The sequence below is a fragment of the Artibeus jamaicensis genome, unplaced genomic scaffold (genome assembly GCF_021234435.1).
Source record: "Artibeus jamaicensis isolate MK-2021 breed Jamaican fruit bat unplaced genomic scaffold, CSHL_Jam_final scaffold_537, whole genome shotgun sequence".
In the NCBI taxonomy this organism is placed as follows: Eukaryota; Metazoa; Chordata; class Mammalia; order Chiroptera; family Phyllostomidae; genus Artibeus; species Artibeus jamaicensis.
In genome coordinates this window covers 36,678,227-36,698,324 of record NW_026522047.1, presented here as the reverse complement: position 1 = coordinate 36,698,324, position 20,098 = coordinate 36,678,227, and the positions used below count along the sequence as shown (strand labels likewise).

The 20,098-nt window shown below is 50.2% G+C and overlaps 1 protein-coding gene across 1 annotated transcript; it reads left to right on the top strand.

Moving 5' to 3' along the window:
• The first annotated feature begins 4,327 nt into the window (after positions 1-4,327).
• On the top strand, positions 4,328-19,484 carry PRSS55 (serine protease 55). Its single transcript, XM_053658457.1, is given in 6 exon segments — positions 4,328-4,405; positions 6,002-6,077; positions 7,240-7,432; positions 8,490-8,740; positions 10,133-10,275; positions 19,167-19,484. Coding segments are annotated over 6 exon segments (1,059 nt in total).
• The last annotated feature ends 614 nt before the right edge of the window (positions 19,485-20,098 follow it).

Genomic DNA, 20,098 nt, shown 5'->3' with positions numbered 1-20,098 from the left:
GTCATATAGTAGCCCCAGTTTTCAATTTTTTAAGGGACCTCCATAGGATTTTCTACCAATTCACATTCCCACCAACGGTGCACAGAGAGACCCCTTTTCTCCACGTCCTCGCCAGCACTTGTCATCGCTTATCTTGATGATGGCCATTCCAGCAGGTGTGAGGTAACACCTCACTGTGGCTTGATTTCCCTGATAATTAGACACCGTGACATGACCTGTCGGTCATTTGTATGTCTTCTTTGGAAAAATGTCTATTTAGTTATTCTGCCCATTTTTGAAAAATGTTTCCTATTCTGTAGGTTGCCTTTTAATTTTGTTAAATGTTTCTTTCCCTGTGAAAAATCTTGTAAGTTTGATGTAGTCTCATTTGTTGGTTTTTGCTTTTTTTTGTTGCCATATCGAACAAAAATAAATCACTACCATCACCAATGTCAAAGAACTTCTTCACTATGTTTTACTTTGTAGTATCAGGGCTTGTGTTGAAGTCTTTGATCCATTTTGAGTTAATTTTGTAAGTGGTGTGAGACAGAAGTCCGATTCCATTGCTCTTCATGTGTTTATCCCATTTTCCCAACACAGTTTGTTGAAGGCACTATCTTTTCCCCACAGCGTGCTCTTGGATCCCTTGTCCCGTATCAACTGGCCATACAAGCAGTGGTTTGGTTCTAGTAACTGCATTCTGTTCCATTGGTCTCGATGTCTCTGTTTGTGGCAGTGCCATAGTGTTTGCATTACTGAAGCTTTGTAGTATAGTTTGAAATCAGACAAGGGATGTCTTTCTTTCCACTTGTCTGTGTTTTCAATTTCCTTCAGCAACATCTGGTAGTTTTCATTGTCCAAAACTTCTACTTCTTTGGTTAGTCTTATTCCCAAGTGTTTTATTGCTTTTGATGCTAGTGTGAATGAGATTGTTTTCTTTATTTCTTTTTCAGAAGTTTCATCCTTAATTTATAGAAGTAGAACTGATTTCTGTATGTTGATTTGGTATCCTGCAAACTTGACTGAAATCATAAACACAAGCAATTTCAGGGTTGAGCCTTTGGGATCTGTCTATATACAGAATCATTTTATCTGCAAATAGCAACAGTTTAACCTCTTCTTTCCTGATGGGAATGTGCTTTATCTCTTTGTCCTGCTAATTACTCCAGCTTGGACTTCCACACTGTATTGAGTGGGTGAGTGGCCGCTCGTGTCTTGTTCCTGATCTTGGAGTCCACACTGTGCTACAGGCCTGATTGTGTTTATAATTGTGGGATGAAAAGGCCCTTCTAATATATCAAATTTCAATTTCTATGTGTCCAAAATTCAGTAGGAAGAACATTAAACATTAGGAGAAAAGATTAGGCAGCACACGTTAGAGAGGGCTGATGTCATTTGCAGAACCTTTTGAAAAGTTCTGCAAATCAATTTACAACACCCACTCAAACTGGAAAAAAGTGGGAAAACTATCGGAACAGGTAAAGAACAAATAGGAAATGTTACAAATAAGGCTAGGAGTGGGGGTAAAGGGTGGTCTTGTGCCCAGATACATTTCAGAAATAGCGGATTAAGTACAATTAAACCACTTTCCATAGCGCCTTGCAGTGAGAGTTCTCGGAACTGTTAATAGGTGGATATCCACTGTGACTTTGCAAACGGAGCCTCTCCAGCTTTGTCTAATCACAGAGCTTTTCTCTGTGCAGCTTCCGACAGGACGGAGGCTCCGGAGCACACGAGGCAAATGCTGCCGTAAGGCACAGCCCTCCCACTTTTCCACTGAATGAAGTTACATAACCTGCTACCGGCCTAAATGAAGTAAGTTCCTTATGCTACCGCAGCGCCACTGCTTCCCCCCAGTGTTGGGTCCGCAGCTAGATTTGTCATGCCTTGACAAAGAGGGAAGTGGAGGCTGGAGAAGCAGACGCAGTTGCCAAATTATCATTCCAAGGCCCCTGTAGTTCCAGAACTGTGGGTCCGGGCCCTGGGGGATCATTTTAATTTTTATCTTTACTGTGTTTTATTCAGTTTTAAATGTATATTTTATTTCTTACCTTTATTATGTTTTATTTATGTATTTGTTTTTTAAATTTATATATACATTTTTTCTGGCACCATATACCCCCCATACCCTCTTCCACCTCCCCCCACCTCCCTGCCCTCCACAATCACCACACTGTTGTCCGAGTCCATGAGTTCTTTCCCTTTTTTCCTTTTTTGCTCAGTCTCTCCCAACCCCCAGCCCCCCTGCAAGAACTGTCAGCCTACTCCCTATGAGTCTGTCTCTATTTTGCTTATTCAGCTTGTTCATTAGATTCCACATGAGTGAAATAATATGGTAATTATTTTTTTAAATGACATATTCACTGGCTGAGTACATTTACTTTGATAAATCGATTGTCAGGTCCTCGTTTCCAGAGCCTGTTGCTGTAACTCAGCACCCTGTCGAGCCTCCCAGTGAGCTCTGCAGGAGCCCCAGGGAGGCCGCAGCCCTTCCCCGTCTGCTGCACTGGGAGTGCCTGGCCCAGCCCTGGCTCCTCCTGGGTGGGTCCCTGGAGCGCAGTGAGCAAGTGGAAATAAGAAGCTGGAGCATCTTCTTTTTATTCCAGTCTGGAATTGCCCAACCTGTGCTTCCAACTGAAGCGAATAAAATGCCAACTGCAGCCCTGGCTGGTGTAGCTCAGTGGATTGAGTGCAGGCTGCAAATCAAAGGGTCACTGGTTTGAATCCTGGTCAAGACACATGCCTGGGTTGCCCCAACCTGTGCTTCCAACTGAAGTGGATAAAATGCCAACTAGCCTCTGTTGCTAGTGGATTGAGTGCAGGCTCAAATAAAGGGTATGGTGATCTGGTCAAGCATGCCTGGGTTGCGGGCCAAGTGCCCCAGTGGGGGCCCCGTGAGAGGCAACCACACATTGATGTTTCTCTCCCTCCCTTCCCCCTCTCTAAAAATAAATAAAATTTAAAAATGCCAGCTGCAGCTGCTTCCGCTGGGGTTGTCAGAAATGCATGGCAGAGCTGTCCCTGCATGACATCATAGGAAGCTCGGGGTTAGAGAGGAAGCAGGGGGTGCAAGGTAGCCTGGCTGAGCTGAGTCTGGGGGGGCACTGAATGCACACTGTGGCAGGCAAATGTCTGTCGGTATGCTCCCCTGAGCCTCCTGAGGAGTCATGCATTCTGTCATCTGCTTCGGCATTAAAGAGCTCTGGGTCTCTCGGCGAGTTTCCAGGCTCCGGAACCAGGTCTCGCAGCCTGTGGTGACTTGTAGAGACTTGGATTTCACTGTGAGGTGAACAGGGAGAGTGGTGCAATTAAAGCAGGTCATACAGCCGCGTGTGCACTAACAGATTATTCTGGGGATAGCCTGGAGATTGTTTTCGGGTGGAACGAGAAAAGAGAATATCACATAGTGGAAGGGGCTCCACTAACACGGATGAAAGAGGGCGGTGGCCTAGAGTGGGAAAGAGGGTGGGCTCCTTCCATTTCCCAGGCTGCCATAACAAAACACCACGCACGGGTGGCTCAAACAACAGGCGTTTCCTAGTTCTGGAGGCTGGCAAGCCCAAGATCAAGGGGCTGACAGGGTTGGTTCCTTCTGAGAGCCAGGATGGAGGGGTGGGTTCCAGGCTTTTCCCTGTGGCAGGCCGAAGGATGCCTCCTGCTGCCTCTGCACACGTGCCTTGGCACACGCACACGCCTGGTTCCTCTTCTCATACGGACACAACTCGCATTGAATCAGAGCCCTGCCCCGAGGGTCTCCTGTTATCTAGATCACCTCTATAACCACCTATCTCCAAATACGGTCACATTCAGAGGTACTGGGAGTTGGGGCTTTAACTTACGAATTTTAAGGGGAACCCAATTCAGCCTGTAGCAATGAAGTTGCAGAGAAACAGATGTAATTAAAAGATAACAAAGAGGGTGAATGTAGAAATAGTGTGATCGAAGAGCTATACAGGACGAGTAGGCAGATCTACTGCGTATCCCAAATGTTGCACGGGGCATACATATACTAAAAATGTGTTCTTGATCTGAAGTTCACATGCAGCTGGACATCCTGTATATTTATTTGCTACATTTGGCAATCTTCATCTGCACTGAGCAAGCTTCCTAGTCTGACACCAAACTTATGGAATTCCTGGCCAGATGGTGGTAACTAAAGTCACCATAATAATGCCACCATGGGGGTCTCTGGACCACCAGCCAGGCAGCAGTCCTGGGCAACCCATGTTATTGCGTGCCTCCTTTTTTTTTTGCATTTCTACAGCTTCCTTATAGAGCTTCTCTCCACACCCAGGCCCCCATGTCTGCCCAATTCCAGGGGGAGCCATTCCCATTGTGATCTACAGGAATGGCGCCCTCTGGAGTTGTGGCTGGGCATGGTGGCTTCGTCCCCAACCATCCACCCTTCCACATGGGTTCAGGCATGGTACAGTCCATTGTTATTGTGAGGAACCTTGGCAAGGAAATGCTGGGCTGTGAATGAGTATTTCACAATCAACAGGGCCCAAGTCATGTTAACAGGAGAGATACAGACCCAGCAGGAAATGGATCTTCCTAGAGGTGGGCTGTGATTTTGTCCAGATGCTTTCCCAGAATACGAGCAGCAATTTAGAGTGGCCGTGCCTGTCCCTACATCCTGACGGGTGAGATGAGCTGTCATCCTCCATCCTCCCAACCAGACCTGGGCCCAGGCTTCTTCTCCCCTCCACACCCCCAGAACCAACAGAACGTGTGTAAAGGAGAAGCTGCAGGCATTGAGCTGGGGATGATATGAGTCGCAGGGCCAGGGAGGGAGAGCACTGAGTCCTAAGGAAGCACAGAGGGGAAGCCCTGAGCTTCCTGGTCCCGGGACGGGACCAGGCCAGGTGACCTGGCCTGCTTTGGGACTTGTACCCCCATGCCATTAAAGAGAGGCTTGGCCTTTGTCAGGCTGGGATATTCTGTTTGAGAAGGCACGTGGGGGTATTACTCACAACAGGCACGGTTGGCACTGTCCACGGCCACGCAACAGGTGCCCCCCCCTTTTACCGGACACCGGGCTGCAGGGAGGGGATGTGGTGAGGAGAAGGCGGCCGGGGCTGCACCCTCGGCGTAGCCACGCCTGAGTCACGTGGTCTTGTTCTGAGTTTCATAACTTCATTCGTGAACGTTGTTACGCCTTTTCTGCCGGTGAGGAACCCCAGAGAGCGAGGCTGGGGGGTATACGGGGAAGGAGTGACTGCAGACCTGGACATGACTGCAGGCCCTTTGGGAACTGGAAGGAGCGTGTGACTCAATTCCCACCTCTGGGCCTGCCTGTGGCTGGGAGGGCCTTCCTGCGGATGTCCTGAGGTCTGCGGAGTCAGGGCCCTGGAAGTGCGAGGTACACTGGAAGGTCCAAATCCAAGACCGCCAACCAAACCCACTGATGTAAGGGGAAGCCCTGGGCCGAGCATTTACATCTGTGAGTCTGATCTTTGCATCTTTAGAAATGGTCAAAGGCTCCCAGAAAACGGTGGGAGCAGGGATTGTCACCTGCTGGGCTGGGCACAAAGGAAGCAGGAACCTCGGAACCCAGCCTGTGAAGTCCATGGCGGTGGCAGCCCCAGGCAGGTCCAAGGCAGCCGCACCACTGTGGGCGGCAGTGCTGGGACAGGCCCCGGAGCGGCTCCCTTAGCTCCTTGCTCGGCCCGTGGCCCGTGTTCCCAGAGGACCGCTGACATGACAGGCTCGGTGAAAGGGGAGGCGTTGGATGGAGCCCTACAATAGGTTTCTTGCAACAGGGACCAAAAGCAAGGTGCCCACCAAGGACCTGGTGAAGGGCAGGCTGCACCCAGGTCAGCGGAAGGGAATCGTGGACCGGACGACTTCAAGGACGAGTCCCTCTGTGCAACCACTAGAAATAAACAGCAAGGAGAGCAGCCTGTCTGACCTGAGTTCCCGAGCACACACAGTCCATTGTGACATCGCCAGCAGCGTGGCTATAAGAAGACAGGCTTCAGCAGTGTCGCTCCCCTCAGCCCTGGCCTCTGTCACCTCCTAGGCCAACAGCGAAGCCAAGGCCATGCTCCTGTTGTCAGTTTTGCTGCTCGTGTCCCAAGCCCAGGGTGTATATCCCGGTAGGTCATCCCTTCCCACAGTGGCCAGAGCAGCTCTCCCAGGCGGAGCCGGGCTTGATAGTGGCCCTGCTCGTGTCCTGTCACCCAGTCAGTGGTGAGAATTAGGGACCAAAGGAGAGAGTCCGTTAGTGAGCTCATTAATTCACTCATTGGCCACTAGGGGGCTGGCTCAAAGCACATTAACAGAGTCTCCTCCCCTGGGAGCTGGTGGGGGGGGGAGGTCTGTCCAGAGGGCAGCTTTCTAGTCTTTGCACAGGCAGCTGTGGCCTTTGCGCTCAGCCTCCTAGGAAATGGAGCTGCTCTGCCTGGGAAAGAATGTTCTAGAACAGTTCAGGGCTTCCGGAAGGTTCAGGCCCTTGCTGGGGACCCCTGTGGCTTCCCTCATGTTCTGGTTCCCTACGGCTGCTATAACCAACTACCACAAATGTGGTAGCTTAATCAACACAAATATTTTACCTCACCGTTAGTTCTGCTGGATACAAATCCAACCTGGGTCTCACGGGGCAGGACCAAGGTGTCAGCAGGACCACAGCCCTGTCCAAGGCTCTGGGGAGAGTCTTTGCCTTGCAGCTTCTAGCTTCTAGGGGTCATCCATATTCCTCAGCTGTGGGTCCCTCTTTCATCTACAAAGCCAGTGACATTGCACCTGTCTGTGCTTTTCCCCTGTAGTCACATCTCTTCTTCTTCCCCTACGACTGTTAGGGACCCTCAGGATTACACGGGGCCCACTCAGATTGTTCCGGGCAATCTGCCAATTTAAAGTCAGCTCGCCAGCACTTTAATTCCATCTCCAAAATCCCCTTTCTGTATAAGGCGATAACCATTAGGACATAGTCCATTAGGAAATGGGTATCTTTTGGGGAGTGTTACTCTGCCTACCACTCCATCATAGTTGATGTTGGACAAGTGCTGTCCTTTGATTTCTCTCGGATGACCGCAGACGGAAGCTTGGTGAAGTGGCCTGCCTGACATCACAGTGTTGGAGGGGGACAGAGCAGACCTCTGACCCACGCCCCAGGCTCTGTTGGCCTAGTCGTGCACTGGGGCACGTCCCAGGGCCAGCCTCAGGTTCTTTATGTCTTGAATGGGCATAGTGATAGCCACTTCGAAGCCCCTGAGTAAGTGTTCCGTTGTTTCCCTGCTTCCTCTTCCATTCCACCAGAATGCGGTGAAAGACCCATTTTTGAGGCAGGACCTCAGTACTCCAGAATCATAGAGGGGAAGGAGGCTAAGGTGGGTGAGTTCCCGTGGCTGGTGAGTATTCAGGCGGGAAATGAACACTTTTGTGGCGGCGCCATCATCAACGAGTGGTGGATTGTCACTGCTGCTCACTGCGTACATAGTGGGAAACTGGAGTAAGTATCAAGAGCCCACCTCTGTTGCCTCTGACACCGTCTGCCCCCGGAGCACCCCCACACTCAGCCAGCCCTGACTGCTAAGGGGAATCTTCGGGCTGGGCAGTCCTCAGTCGGACATGGCGGCCCGGAGGATGAGCAGGCAGTGAACCTGAGGCTGGCACTCTGCTGTGCCCTCCTCGTGGGCACCCAGGGCCGATCTCCGGCTTCCCGGAGATCACCCCCTGCCCTCTCCAGGAACAGCAGTGGCCTGTGGAGCTAAAGGACTTGGTCCATTAACCTCTCCTAGGATAGGCAAGTCCTTCTAGGAGGAAATTTTTCCTAATCCTGAAAGCCGGACTGATACCCTGAGGCAGGGAGGATGCACAACCGCACTTTGCAGAGGAGACTGGGGTCCGCAGGGTCGGGTGGCTCCCCTAAAGTGCACACCCAGGAGGGCAGAAACAGCCCTCGTGCCTTCTGCTACACCCACTGCACCGCCTCGAGAAAGTTTCAAGTGCACGGCAAGACTGGCGTTACAGAGTGAATCAAATACCTGGGCAGAGTTTCACCCTGGAGTAACCAGGGAAGCTTGGTGCACCCGCCCCCATGGCTGTTGGGCAGTCCCTGGCCCCTCTGCTTGGAAGGAATTCTGGAATTAATACTGAAGATTCTTTCTGTTCCATCAGGGACATGTCCAGATTAAATTTTGTTCTGGGGTCTCTAAGTTGCTGGTAGGCAAATCGATGTGATAACACCTGACCTGTCTGAGGGCTGGTTTGATTGGTGCCAAGTGGTTTTCTGGGGGCTCCTCAGGGCAGCCGAAGCTGAGTCCCGCCTTTGTACCAGTGGGCAGAGGTGCCTCCTTCACGTCTCTGGGACAGAGCTGGGCAGCAGTGTCGCCCTCCTTTTCTACCTTCCTCAAACCCTCCCATCTTCCTAGCAACAGCCCCAGCAGAACACGTCATACAGCCCCTAGCACCCTATGGGATGGAGGTTTCGGGGGCACAGCGACACTTGGGTGCCTTGTGGCTTTCCTTCCCCTCCCACCTTCCCCTCCCTGGTTCTCTGCTACCAGACCAAGAGACCTGAATGTTGTGCTGGGAACCAACGACTTACAGAGTCCGTCCCTGGAAGTAAAGGAGGTCACCAGCATAGTTGTCCACAAGGACTTTGAAACGTTGAGCATGAACAATGACATCGCCTTGCTGCTGTTGAACTCGTACATCACGTTCAGTGGCCTGAAAGAACCCATCTGCATGCCCAGGGCGCCTGGCCCCTCCACGTGGAGCGAATGTTGGGTGGCAGGATGGGGACAGACCAAAGCTGGTACGTGACCACGCAGCATCTTCTGAGAGCTGCTGAGGAGGAGCAGCATGGCAGGCTCTGAGGAGGAGCCATTTAATTTAAAGGAGACGGGAGGGTGAAAGAGAGAGGGGGCTGGGAGCGCAGCAAGAAAAAGACTTGCATTGGAGCAAACCCTGCAGGGCCTCCGAGGCCCAATCTCAGACTCACTGGAGGGCCAGGGAGGCATCTCCCTGGAGCCCCAGGCTGTGAGGCCAGGTCTCAGACAGGCCCCGGGAGCGGTGAGCCCCTGAGCGTGGTCAACTTCAGCCAGCCCTACAGGCTTACAGCCCTACAGCCCTTGCAGTCAATATGTGGTCATATTCAGCCAGCACACAGCAGCCTTGTTTGTCTGTTTCATTAAACTTAAACCCTCCAGTTTGCCAGGAGCCCCTCTGCTCTGTATTCTTTCACGTCTCCCTTGATTCACACATTGATGATTCCCATCTGGTTTCTGCAGGCGTTCAAGACGCCTGCCCTGGCCTAGATGGGTGGCCCTGGAGTGCTGCCCGGCAGCTCTTAAAAATGAATCTGTTGTCACTTGTTACCTGTTGCTACATTGTTACTGAGCCAAATAGGAGGAACAGTACCAGGGCAGAAAGGGATAATGAAAGCCTTCCTGGACTGTCCCTAAGAAAACACAACAAAACCAAGAGCAAGTAGGAGGGGGGTGGAAACGGCCCGGCACTCTCTCAGACCTGGGAGACACTCTAGTCCACGGGGGTGCTTGGCAGCGAGGTGGGGTCTGGAGGATGGCCAGTATTTCAGGAGTTCAGTAGCTAGAGAGCAACTGGCATCACCACTCGAAAGTGGGAGGTGGTGGAGGAGGAGGCCTCTCAAATGAAAAATACTCAACAAGGAGAAGAATTTTGAAATGTCTGTGGTCGCAGTTAATGAGAGGGAGAGAAATCCTGGAAGCCGGCTGGAAAGAGCCTTGGCAAATCCCCTGGAAAGGCTCGCGGCCAACCTCCCCTCTCCTGAAGGATGTGAATGCTTTCTCCCTGCAGGTGTGTGAGGGAAGGGCCGTACTCCCCCCAAAAGGTGGAAATAGGCGGGTAGGATGAAAAGGCAGGATGGATGATGCTGAGAAAGAACCCATAGCCAGTTCCAAGAGGTTAAGCCTGTAGGGCTGGTTGTAGTCAAGCGAGATGTCTTCTCAGAAGCAGGGGTAAGATTTAGAATGAGAGAACTAATTCAAGTAGGTAGGGAATCGTTCTGGAAAAACCTAGGGTGTGGACTGAGGAAGCTGGGTGGGATGCAGGGGTGTTCAGGGTGGTGAGGGTGTGGTCATTGCATAATTGACGGGGGGTGCGGAGGGTGGAGAGCAAGGAGAATGCTGTCCAGTGACGCTTCCAATGTGCTTTCTCCGTGGGCCAGATGACAGAAACTCTATGGGCACTGACCTGATGAAGGTGCCGATGACCATCATGGATTGGGAGAAATGTTCGAAGGTGTTTCCAAAACTTACCCAAAACATGCTGTGTGCCAGATATGAGAATGCCAGCTATGATTCTTGCCAGGTAACTAGGGAATCTCTCCTCTCTCACTCTGTGGGCCCCCACCCACCCCCACCCGGCCCCCCAGGCTGCCAGTGCAAGGGTATCCTCTCCCCACCGGGAATAAATGAGGAGTCTGGGAAATGTGTGGGAGACAGGGCGTGGCGGTGAGAACGGGAACATGGAGTGGGGGGTGCCCCTTGCGGGTCCTTAGGATATCAGTGCGAGCTGGGAGTCCACACACAGCAACCCTGCATCCGTATTTGGGGTCTTCCCCAGGTACACTAGGTAAGTAGAGCTCCGAGACTTTTCCCACTATGGGGACTTCTTAAACAAAAAGCCAAGGAGTGTTTGAGATCCATCCAGAGGATCGTTTTTACTTACTAATTCAGCGATCTTTGTTGGGCACAGTAAGCCCAGGGGATTCAGCCATGAATGAGACAGGGTTTCTCACCTGAGGGAGCCCACAGTCTCCTGGGCAGGCAGGTGGGTAAACAGCTGTGATGTCTTAGATAATGTATGAGTGTTTCATTGAACCACAGTCATAAACATCAGAAAAGAAAACCATTTTTTGGTTGATGCTAGGAAAAAAAATAGAAAAACTTCAGCCATTAGCTCCCTCCGGACCTAAAGATGATTGATGGAGTTTATCTTTAAAGTTCAAAGATGCCTTCTTCACCTCGGGAGGGATCGCCCTGATGAGTCCACTCAGTCCTGCTCCCTGATGGACAGTGGGCCTGGCGGCTGGTGTAAAACTGCGATGCAGATGTTCACTGTTCTGTGGGGTGATGGGAAGGCCGGGTCGTGGGAGGGAGAGTATCTACCCCTGTTTAATGTTAGCGAATGTCGCGTTCCCTGGCAGCCCACGAGAGGGGGCCTTGGAGGGACCTGGGCGGGGGTGGGGCATGGAGGGAGAGGAGGATGGAGAGGGGCCCTGAGAAGAGGGAGTGGGCTTTCCCAGCAAAGGTTCAGAAGGAGTCCCGGCCTGGTGACTGCCGTGAGGGCCAAATGGAGAGATGGAATCGACATCTCGGGAACCGTGGATTTTTCTCACATTCTGGACAATTCAAACATTGCGAAGCAGAAAAAAGAATTGGGACTTCTGGTTCTGGACAAGATGGAGTAAACACATTTCTGACAATCTCTCCCACGAAGAACAGCTAAAGCACTGGACCTTATATTGTAAAACAAAAACAAAGGCTCTGGAAGGCGGAGGGAAGATGGACTGCCTGGACACCTAATATATAAGGAATGACCTGAATGCGGAGTTCCCTGGGTTTTCTTTTGGCCTCTTATATGTAGCAGACTAGATGCCAGAGAAACCCGCAACCCGGAAACGCCCATGGGCGCAGGCAAAATACAACCCAAACAAAATGAGAATAGGAGCCACATTCTCTGGACCAGGAGCGGGCAACCTAGCCAGGTGGAGCTTTCTGACAATAAACCTGTTCCAGCAAAATACCAGGGAAGCCCCCATCCCTGCACCCCACCCACCAAGGTCAAGTGGGCAGCCCTGACTTCCCCCTTTTGTTGCCTGCCACGGTGCCGTCTGGGCAGGCTGAGTGGAGAGCAGGACTTTGACTGCCCTCTCAGAGTGGTGAGCCGCCCTCTGCCCTGCCCGGTGTCCCTGAGGACCTCGGGCTTCCACCGCACTCAGGTGTCGCTGGGCCCTCCCGCCTCTCCCCTTGGCATCACCACTGGCCTCAGTGGGCAGCCTGGACGTCCACCCCAACCCAATGGTTCAGAGTTGGTACCCCCGTCCCCACTCCAGTTTCATAAGAGGCCCGTCAAAACAAGGTTTCAATGAGAACCAGAGTCTCATAAACTAATACTCAAGGCAATACTCAGGACAGTGTCTGTCTTAACTGGAATAGAGAGTTGCACTAACATACATGGATTCAATTTATTGAGGCACAAAATAAGGAAAAATAAAGCTGAAAATTTGAGTAAAGAATCCTTTTTTTGAAGAAAAAAAAATGAGAACCATAATTCCTAGAATAAGTTCAATTAAAACTTAACTCAAAATGGATCATGCAAAACTGTAAGAACTCTTAGAGAAAAAAAAATAGGAAATCTTTTGGATGTAGAGTGGCACCCAAACGCAACTCTGAAAAGGAAAACTTGACAAACTGGACCTCATCAAAATCAAAAATTCTTCTCTGTGACCCTATTGAGAGGATGAAAAGACAAGCTATAGATTGTGAGATTAATATCCACAGGGGAATGATACAATATATAATGAACTTCCAAACTCAACAGTAGAAAAACTATGCAATTACAAAATGGGCGAAAGACACGCACAACATTGCAGGAAAGAGGATATACCAATGGCAGATAAGAACATGAAAAGATCTTCAATGTGGTGGCCGTTGAGCAAATGCAAAGTAAAACCACAAAGAAACATCGCTACACGCCTCTCTGAATGGCTGAAATAAAATAATAGGAATACTAATAATAGTAATAGTAATAATAATAACACCACCAGATGCTAACAAGAATGCTGAGAAACTGGACGCGCGGCTGAGGGGACCTTGAAATAGCCTGACCACCCTGGAAAACAGCGTATCAGTTTCTGAACAACTGGACATGCTCTGGCCATATAACAAGTGTCTAGTAACCAAATAGTAACCAAATGCTGCTCTCGGGCGTTTATTTTCGAGACGTGAAGGCATGTGTTCATTCCAAAACCTGTACAGGAGTGTTTGCAGCAACTGTATTCACAATATCCCCAAACTGGAACCACGGTTTTTGAGACATGGATGGTTAAATAAACCGTGGCCGCACATCCACGTCACCCAATGCCACTCAACGACGAAAAGGAACAACTATGGACGCAACAGCGTGGATGGGTCTCCAGAGACTTTGCTGGGTGAGATAAACCAGGCCCCAGAGGTCCCACCCCTTTACATAGCATTTATTGTGTATGATTCCCTTCACGGAACATTCTTGAAAACACAAAATTACAGAAATGGAGGACAGATCAGTGGTTGCCTTGGGGCTTTAAGGAAGGGCTGGGGTTGGGGAGGCGTGGATTTGGTGCAGAAAGAGCAACAGGAGGGATCCCTGCCGGGATGGAAGTGCTCTCGTATCCGACTGTACCAGCGTCTCTGTGCTGGTTGGGCTATTTGTACTAGAGGTTTGCAACATATTGTCCTTGGGGGGAACATGAAAAGGGTACATGGAGTCTCTCTGTATCATTTCTTTTTTTTCATATTTTTTATTTAGTTATTTTTCAAGTACAGTTTTTTGTCTATTTCTCCCATCCCAGCCCCACCCCCGCCACGTGCTCCCCACCTCCCTCCCATTTCCACCCCCCTTAGTTCTTGTCCTTGTGTCTTTCATATTTGTTCCTCCAAATCCCTCCCATTTTTCCCCTTAAATTCTCTCCCCTCTCCCTTCTGGTTGCTGTCCCCCTGTTCTCTATTTCAGTGTATTTGTTTTTATTTTGCTTGCTTCTCTGTTTTGTTGTTTAGCTTCCTGTTAAAGGTGAGATCATATGGTATTTGTCTTTCAACACCTGGCCTATTTCACTCAGCATAATGCTTTCCAGTTCCATCCATGTTGTTGCAAAGGGTAGTAGCTCCTTCTTTCTCTCTGCTCATTTCTTACGAGTGCATATGAATCTACAATCACATCCGAAGTGAAAACCAGAGAAGACAAAGCTTCCCAAACACAGCCGTTAAGGGAAGATCTCGGGGAAGGTCCTAGCCATGTGCCACAGACCCGGGTAGCAACCGGTTTGTCCTGGAGCAGGAGACGGAGGCCCGACAGAGCAACAGAAACAGGACCGACGCTGAAGAGATGGTGTGGTTAAAGGAGAGCATTCCAGACAGCGTGTGGGGGAAATCGCAGAGGCTTGAATGGCAACGAGTGCTCAGGAGCATTCCAATATCTCAGAAGCCAGAGGCTGGGAGATGGGTGTGGAGAGGCAACAGGCCGGTGGGCGAGGTCCTCCTGGGTGTCTCTCCTACTGCAGGCCCCACCCACACTCCCACCTCACCTACTGCAGGCCCCACCCACACTCCCACCTCTCCTACTGCAGGCCCCACCCACACTCCCACCTCTCCTCCTGCAGGCCCCACCCACACTCCCACCTCTCCTACTGCAGGCCCCACCCACACTCCCACCTCTCCTACTGCAGGCCCCACCCACACTCCCACCTCTCCTCCTGCAGGCCCCACCCACACTCCCACCTCTCCTACTGCAGGCCCCACCCACACTCCCACCTCTCCTACTGCAGGTCCCACCCACACTCCCACCTCGCCTCCTGCAGGCCCCACCCACACTCCCACCTCTCCTACTGCAGGCCCCACCCACACTCCCACCTCACCTACTGCAGGCCCCACCCACACTCCCACCTCTCCTACTGCAGGTCCCACCCACACTCCCACCTCTCCTCCTGCAGGCCCCACCCACACTCCCACCTCTCCTACTGCAGGCCCCACCCACACTCCCACCTCTCCTACTGCAGGTCCCACCCACACTCCCACCTCTCCTACTGCAGGCCCCACCCACACTCCCGTCTCTCCTTCCTCTGTGAGTCAGCGCCATCCCAAGTTCAAATGGCCAAACCAACGGTGGCAGAATTTAAAGTCATCAAGTGCTGTGTTTGGTGGCATTTTCTGTACCCTCTGCTTTGACGGCTGGAGCTTCTCTCTGGAGTCTCGGATTTTTGTCTCATCTCCCCTGTACTTCAATGCAAGCTTCTAAAATTAATCCTCTATTACCCAAGAGTGCTGTAAGTAAATGAGCTGCTGTAGGCTTAAGCCTTTTTTTTTTAAGTCATGAAATGAAAAGCTTTGCTCTTTGTTTAGAAAGCTTCCTAGTGTCAACAATAAGCTGACAGGGAGCCCATCAAGGGAAGTTTTCTGAAGTTATTCAATATTATCATCCCTTAAAAATAAAGGAACCAAGCAGAAAGTCTCCCAGTGTTTAAAAGTAATTGCCCTTAAAAGTAAAACCACACTTTTAAATTTAGCAAACTTTAAAAAACCACGAATCACATAATTAAGGGAAATGATCATTTTATAATGATGGCATTCAACTGTGTTCAAAATAATGGCAGGAAGATTATGCCATGCTTAAAATACAAATTAAAAGTAAATGCAGAAATGAAAAACAGTTGGATTTTTTTTAATTTACTTTTCCCACAACTTTTTCTTCTTTGTACTCCCCTAAGGTTATACTATGAGAAGGAGCTTTCCATTTTAAAAATAATTCATTTTAAGTGGCATAGTCAAGTGAAGTATAAAATCAGACACACTCCCACCCCCCAGAGTAACGCGATGCTTTGGTGAAGGACTAGCAGCCCTGTGGGGCAGCTCCCGGAGGGGCAGCGCTGTTTCCTGCCCCCAGCCCTCCCAGAAATATCTTGTCCATGTGTGAATTCCGGGGGCCTAGTGCGGCGCTCGGCACATAAAAAATGCTCAACAAATGTTTGTCGAGAACAGGAACTTTCCAAGGAAGCCAGCCAGCCCCAGCGGAGGGGACACCGGGAGAGGTCTGAAGGAGGGGGAGGCTGGCAGGGACAGCAGGGACAGCAGGGACCACGAGCCGGCTGTGACCGGGCTGTTGGGCAGTTTGGAGATGGCGCTGTCAAGTGGAGTTGGATTTAGACCTGACTACTTCTTTTAGAAGGGCAGTTTTAGGTTCACCACAAAACTGAGAGGAAGGTACAGAGATTTCCCATGGACCTCCTGCCCCCGCACAGGCACCGCCTCTGCCACGATCAGTATCGCCACCAGCGAGGCTGCCTGTGTTGCCGCTGGTGAACCGACATGGACACACACGTGTATAATGGCACGTGTTCATCATTCATTACAGTGCCACAACGGGTAGCGTCACTGTCCCGGGCTACTTGCCACGGTGTTGTCTCATGTGCACCCTTCACGACATTCACATGAAGTCTTACCTCGCCCCACAGAATCTTAGACTTTTAGAATCACAGAGCTGGAAAGGGATGTAGAAAAGTAGGTCATCGAAACTCTGTTTTGCAGATGAGAACACATGGCTGTTTTCATCAACAACCGTTTCCTTCCCTGTCCGAATGGATCTGAAGCAGTGTGATCACGTCACAGCTCTGTGGCCCATACCCAGTGATTTCCTTTTCTCCCCTGTCCTGCAAGGTTGGCTGCAAGGCAGGTCTCGCCCTCCCTGTTTAAACAGATGAGAAAACAGGGACTTAGGATTTAAGTGATTGCCCCTTGGTCTAGGGAAGGGTGGGCTCAGGCTGGAAGCCAGATGGTTTGCTTCTATCCAAGGCCCCGCCCCCTCAAAACCCAGGAGTGACCACACGGTGTGAGCAGCTCACAGCAGTGAACTTGGGAGCCTCTTGTGGTCAGTGTGTTTCTAACCAGCCTTAGTCCTTGGAAGAAAGCGTTTCTTAGGATGGGGTCTCATCAGTATTGGGTCCTTACCGGCTGGGACCAGTTCCTCCTTTGGGACAATCCTTGCTTTCTTTAAGAGAAAGAGAAAAAATATAAAGGCTTTGTGCGTAAAGAGACATGTATTTACAGATGCTCCTCTTGGGCCTCGGCAGTCCGTGAAGGGAATCTCTGCTTCCTGCATGGACAAGTAACGTTTGTAGTACGTAAGAGTGGAACAGTAACGCTAGTGCACGTCTGGAGCTCCTACTACATAGCATTTCCTCTGTGCCCAGTGATTTATTTATAGATTTTTAAAATTTCACCTGCTGACAATCTTGGGAAGTAGTTGGTATCTCTATTTTAATGACATGGAAATCAAGGTTTATAAAAGATTGTTTGCCCAAGGACAGTGCTCTCCTTGTTAAGTAAAGACATAGTCAACGCAACATATTAATAAAAATTGTGTAACAATCATGCCTTCCTAAAATAGAAGGAAATGATAAAAAACCTCATTTGTGGAAGGAGCCAGCTGAGTTGATCTGGTTCTTGCCCTATGACTTTGAGACAGAAATACTGCGAAGAAAAACACTCACCTATGGAAAACAGACAAGGAGTAGAGACGGCGCTTTGTATTGGAAAAGGGCATTTTGGCTTTGGCCCAAGCTGACCGGGTGTCCTTGAGCTCTGACCTCTCTGTACATTCTGCTCTGTTTAACCCTCTCTTTGGGGGTGTATTCGTCCCACTCTCAACCCAAACTCCACTTGAATACAATTTCTTTATCTTCCCCTGCACTTTAATCTCTCCTAACCACACTCCATGACCTTGGAACCAGTGACCACCATCCATGTCCCATGTCACCAGTCATCAGGTTGCATGGATTTCAATCCATCCCTCCCCACCCCGACTTTCAGACCCTCATCATTTCACCTTCTCTTAACCAGCCTCTCTACCGCCTGTCAAACTCTTCTCTAAATGGTTCTACAAACACTATCAAATTCCTCTTCATCCTTCAGATGAAATGCCTTGAAGCCTATGCTGACGGAACTTTTCCCCAACAGAATTAATTCCTCCCCCTCTCTGCTCCACTTCTATCTTTGCTCATATGTGTGTGACCAGGGCAAGGCCCATCTGTCCACTGAGGGCAGGCTGCTTGAGTGACTGCAGCCGCGCCATGACTTTACTGAGACCTGAGTGGCAAGGTGGAGAGAACTTGTGCTTTGGCATCAGGAAGCCCTGGTTCCAACTCTGGCCTGGCTACTGTGGAAGCCCAAGCAAGTCCTGGATCCCCCAAAGCATCCGGGGACTGACGCTTTGTATCAGATGGACAGAAGGAAGCCCTACGTGTGTGTGTGCCATACACGTAGGTCCATATTTTCTATATAATTTGTGTGAGTCAGGCCCACACGATTCTACCCTGGAGGGGCACACATACAGGAAAACTTACCCCACTTACCCCTCCCCTCTATAAACCCAGGCCAGAGAACTGAACCCTCCCCCTCATGCCTCTGGAAGCCCATCAGATGCACACCCACAACCTTGACAACACTTCTCTGTTTTATTTCCTTCTCTCTCTGGCCCTTTTTTCCTTTGCCCTGCCATGCCTAATGTTTAATACACCACTACCATACTTTTAGTTAATAAATATACTGAGACAAATCATTGATTTTATATATAACACTTTACAATTTTCTCAAGTTTATTTTCTTATTTAAGTATAGTTGGTGTACAGTCTTATATTGAATATATCGGTTTCAGGTGTACAATACAGTAACTCCACATTTTTTAAACTTTAAAAACATTTTTATTTATTTATTCATCTTTAGAGGGGAAGGGAAGGCGAGGCGGAGGGAAATATCAATGTATAATTGCCTCTTGTGCGTCCCTTGCTGGGAACTGGCCTGCAACCCAGGCATGTGCCCTGACTGGGAATCGAACCACGATTCCTCCTCAATCCACTGAGCTACACCAGCCAGGGCAGTAACTCCACATTTTTAAACCTCACAGTGTGATCACCCACTACTTTTAGCAGCCATCTGTCACTGTGTAAATGTATCACAACATGGCCGACTATATTTCCTCCTCCTTTTCACCCGTTCCCCACCCTCCTCTTCTGATAACCAACCCTGTGGTCTCTGTTTCTGGGTCTGGTTTTGTCTTGTTTTGCTTTGCTTGTTTTGTTTTAGATTTCAGAGCTTCTGTCTTGCTAAGGCCCACAGAGCAAGTCCCCCTCTTCTCTCAGCCTCTGCGTACTCACTCATCTCCTAGCTCCCTCTGCAGACAGAGTTGTTTTTACCAGGCTCTTCCTCCTCCTCCCCCCTCTTCAGTCCGTGCCATCCACCGCCCATGCCCTGCAGCCCGAGGTTCCCGGAGCCAGCCTGGCAGCAGCCCTTCTCCCGTGGGTGTGAGATGGGGCGGGTGATGGTCAGCAGCGACACCCTCTGGCAGCCTGGAGTAGGGGGCCAGCAGGTCCTCCTCTGTTAATGACAGTTAATGGACAAATGGACAGTGTAGAATGGGACTGGCCACTGAACTGTGTTCTCTGCCCACAGGGTGACAGTGGGGGGCCTCTCGTCTGTACCACAGAATCCGACAAGAAGTGGTACCAGGTGGGCATCGTCAGCTGGGGAAGGAGCTGTGGACAGAAGGACATTCCAGGAGTCTACACCTTGTTAGAAAACTATAGCCCCTGGATCAAGAAGGTGACTGAGGTGGAGGGAAGGCCCTACAAAACTCTGATGATGAGAGTTCCTTCCCCACGGAAACCAATGGCGTCCCAGGCCCCGGAGTCCCCAGAGCCAGGCAGCCCCAGACTCTGGCTCCTGCTCTTCCTTCTGTCCTACATGCTGTTCTAGGCCATGTTCTACTGATAATAAAAGAGGGGCTATTCCTTCACCAAGGGGCGTGTGCGAGAGTGTGCCACCAGCAGTGGGACTGGCTGCAGTTCAGAGCTGAGGGCCGGAAATGAAGGTTGTTAACATAGTGGAATACTACACAGCCCTAAAAAATGAAGAAACTCTTACCCTTTGTGACAGCATGGATGGACCTGGAGATTATTACATTAAGTGAAATAAGCCAGTCAGAGAAAGACAAGTGCCCTATGATTTCACTTATATGTGGAATCTAATAAAATAAACCGACAAATGAAAGAGAAAAAAGAGGCCCATGTGGACACATGGAATAGACTGACAGCTGTCAGAAGGAAGGGGAAGGGAGAGACTGAATGAGAGGTAAAGGGATCAAAGAACATACATGAGTAACCCACGGACACAGACAACAGTGGGCGATGGAGAGAAGGGGGTCTGTGCAGGCTGTGTGGAGGTGGGCGGAGGGGGAGAATGGAGACATGTATAGCGGTGTCAAAAATAAAAATAAATAAAATTAAAAAGTAAGAAGAAAGCAGGACCAGGAACTCAGGCAGCCCGGAGCCCGGGCTCAGGGATGGGGCGTTGGGCCCTGCATGTGTCAGGACCCTCTCCACTGC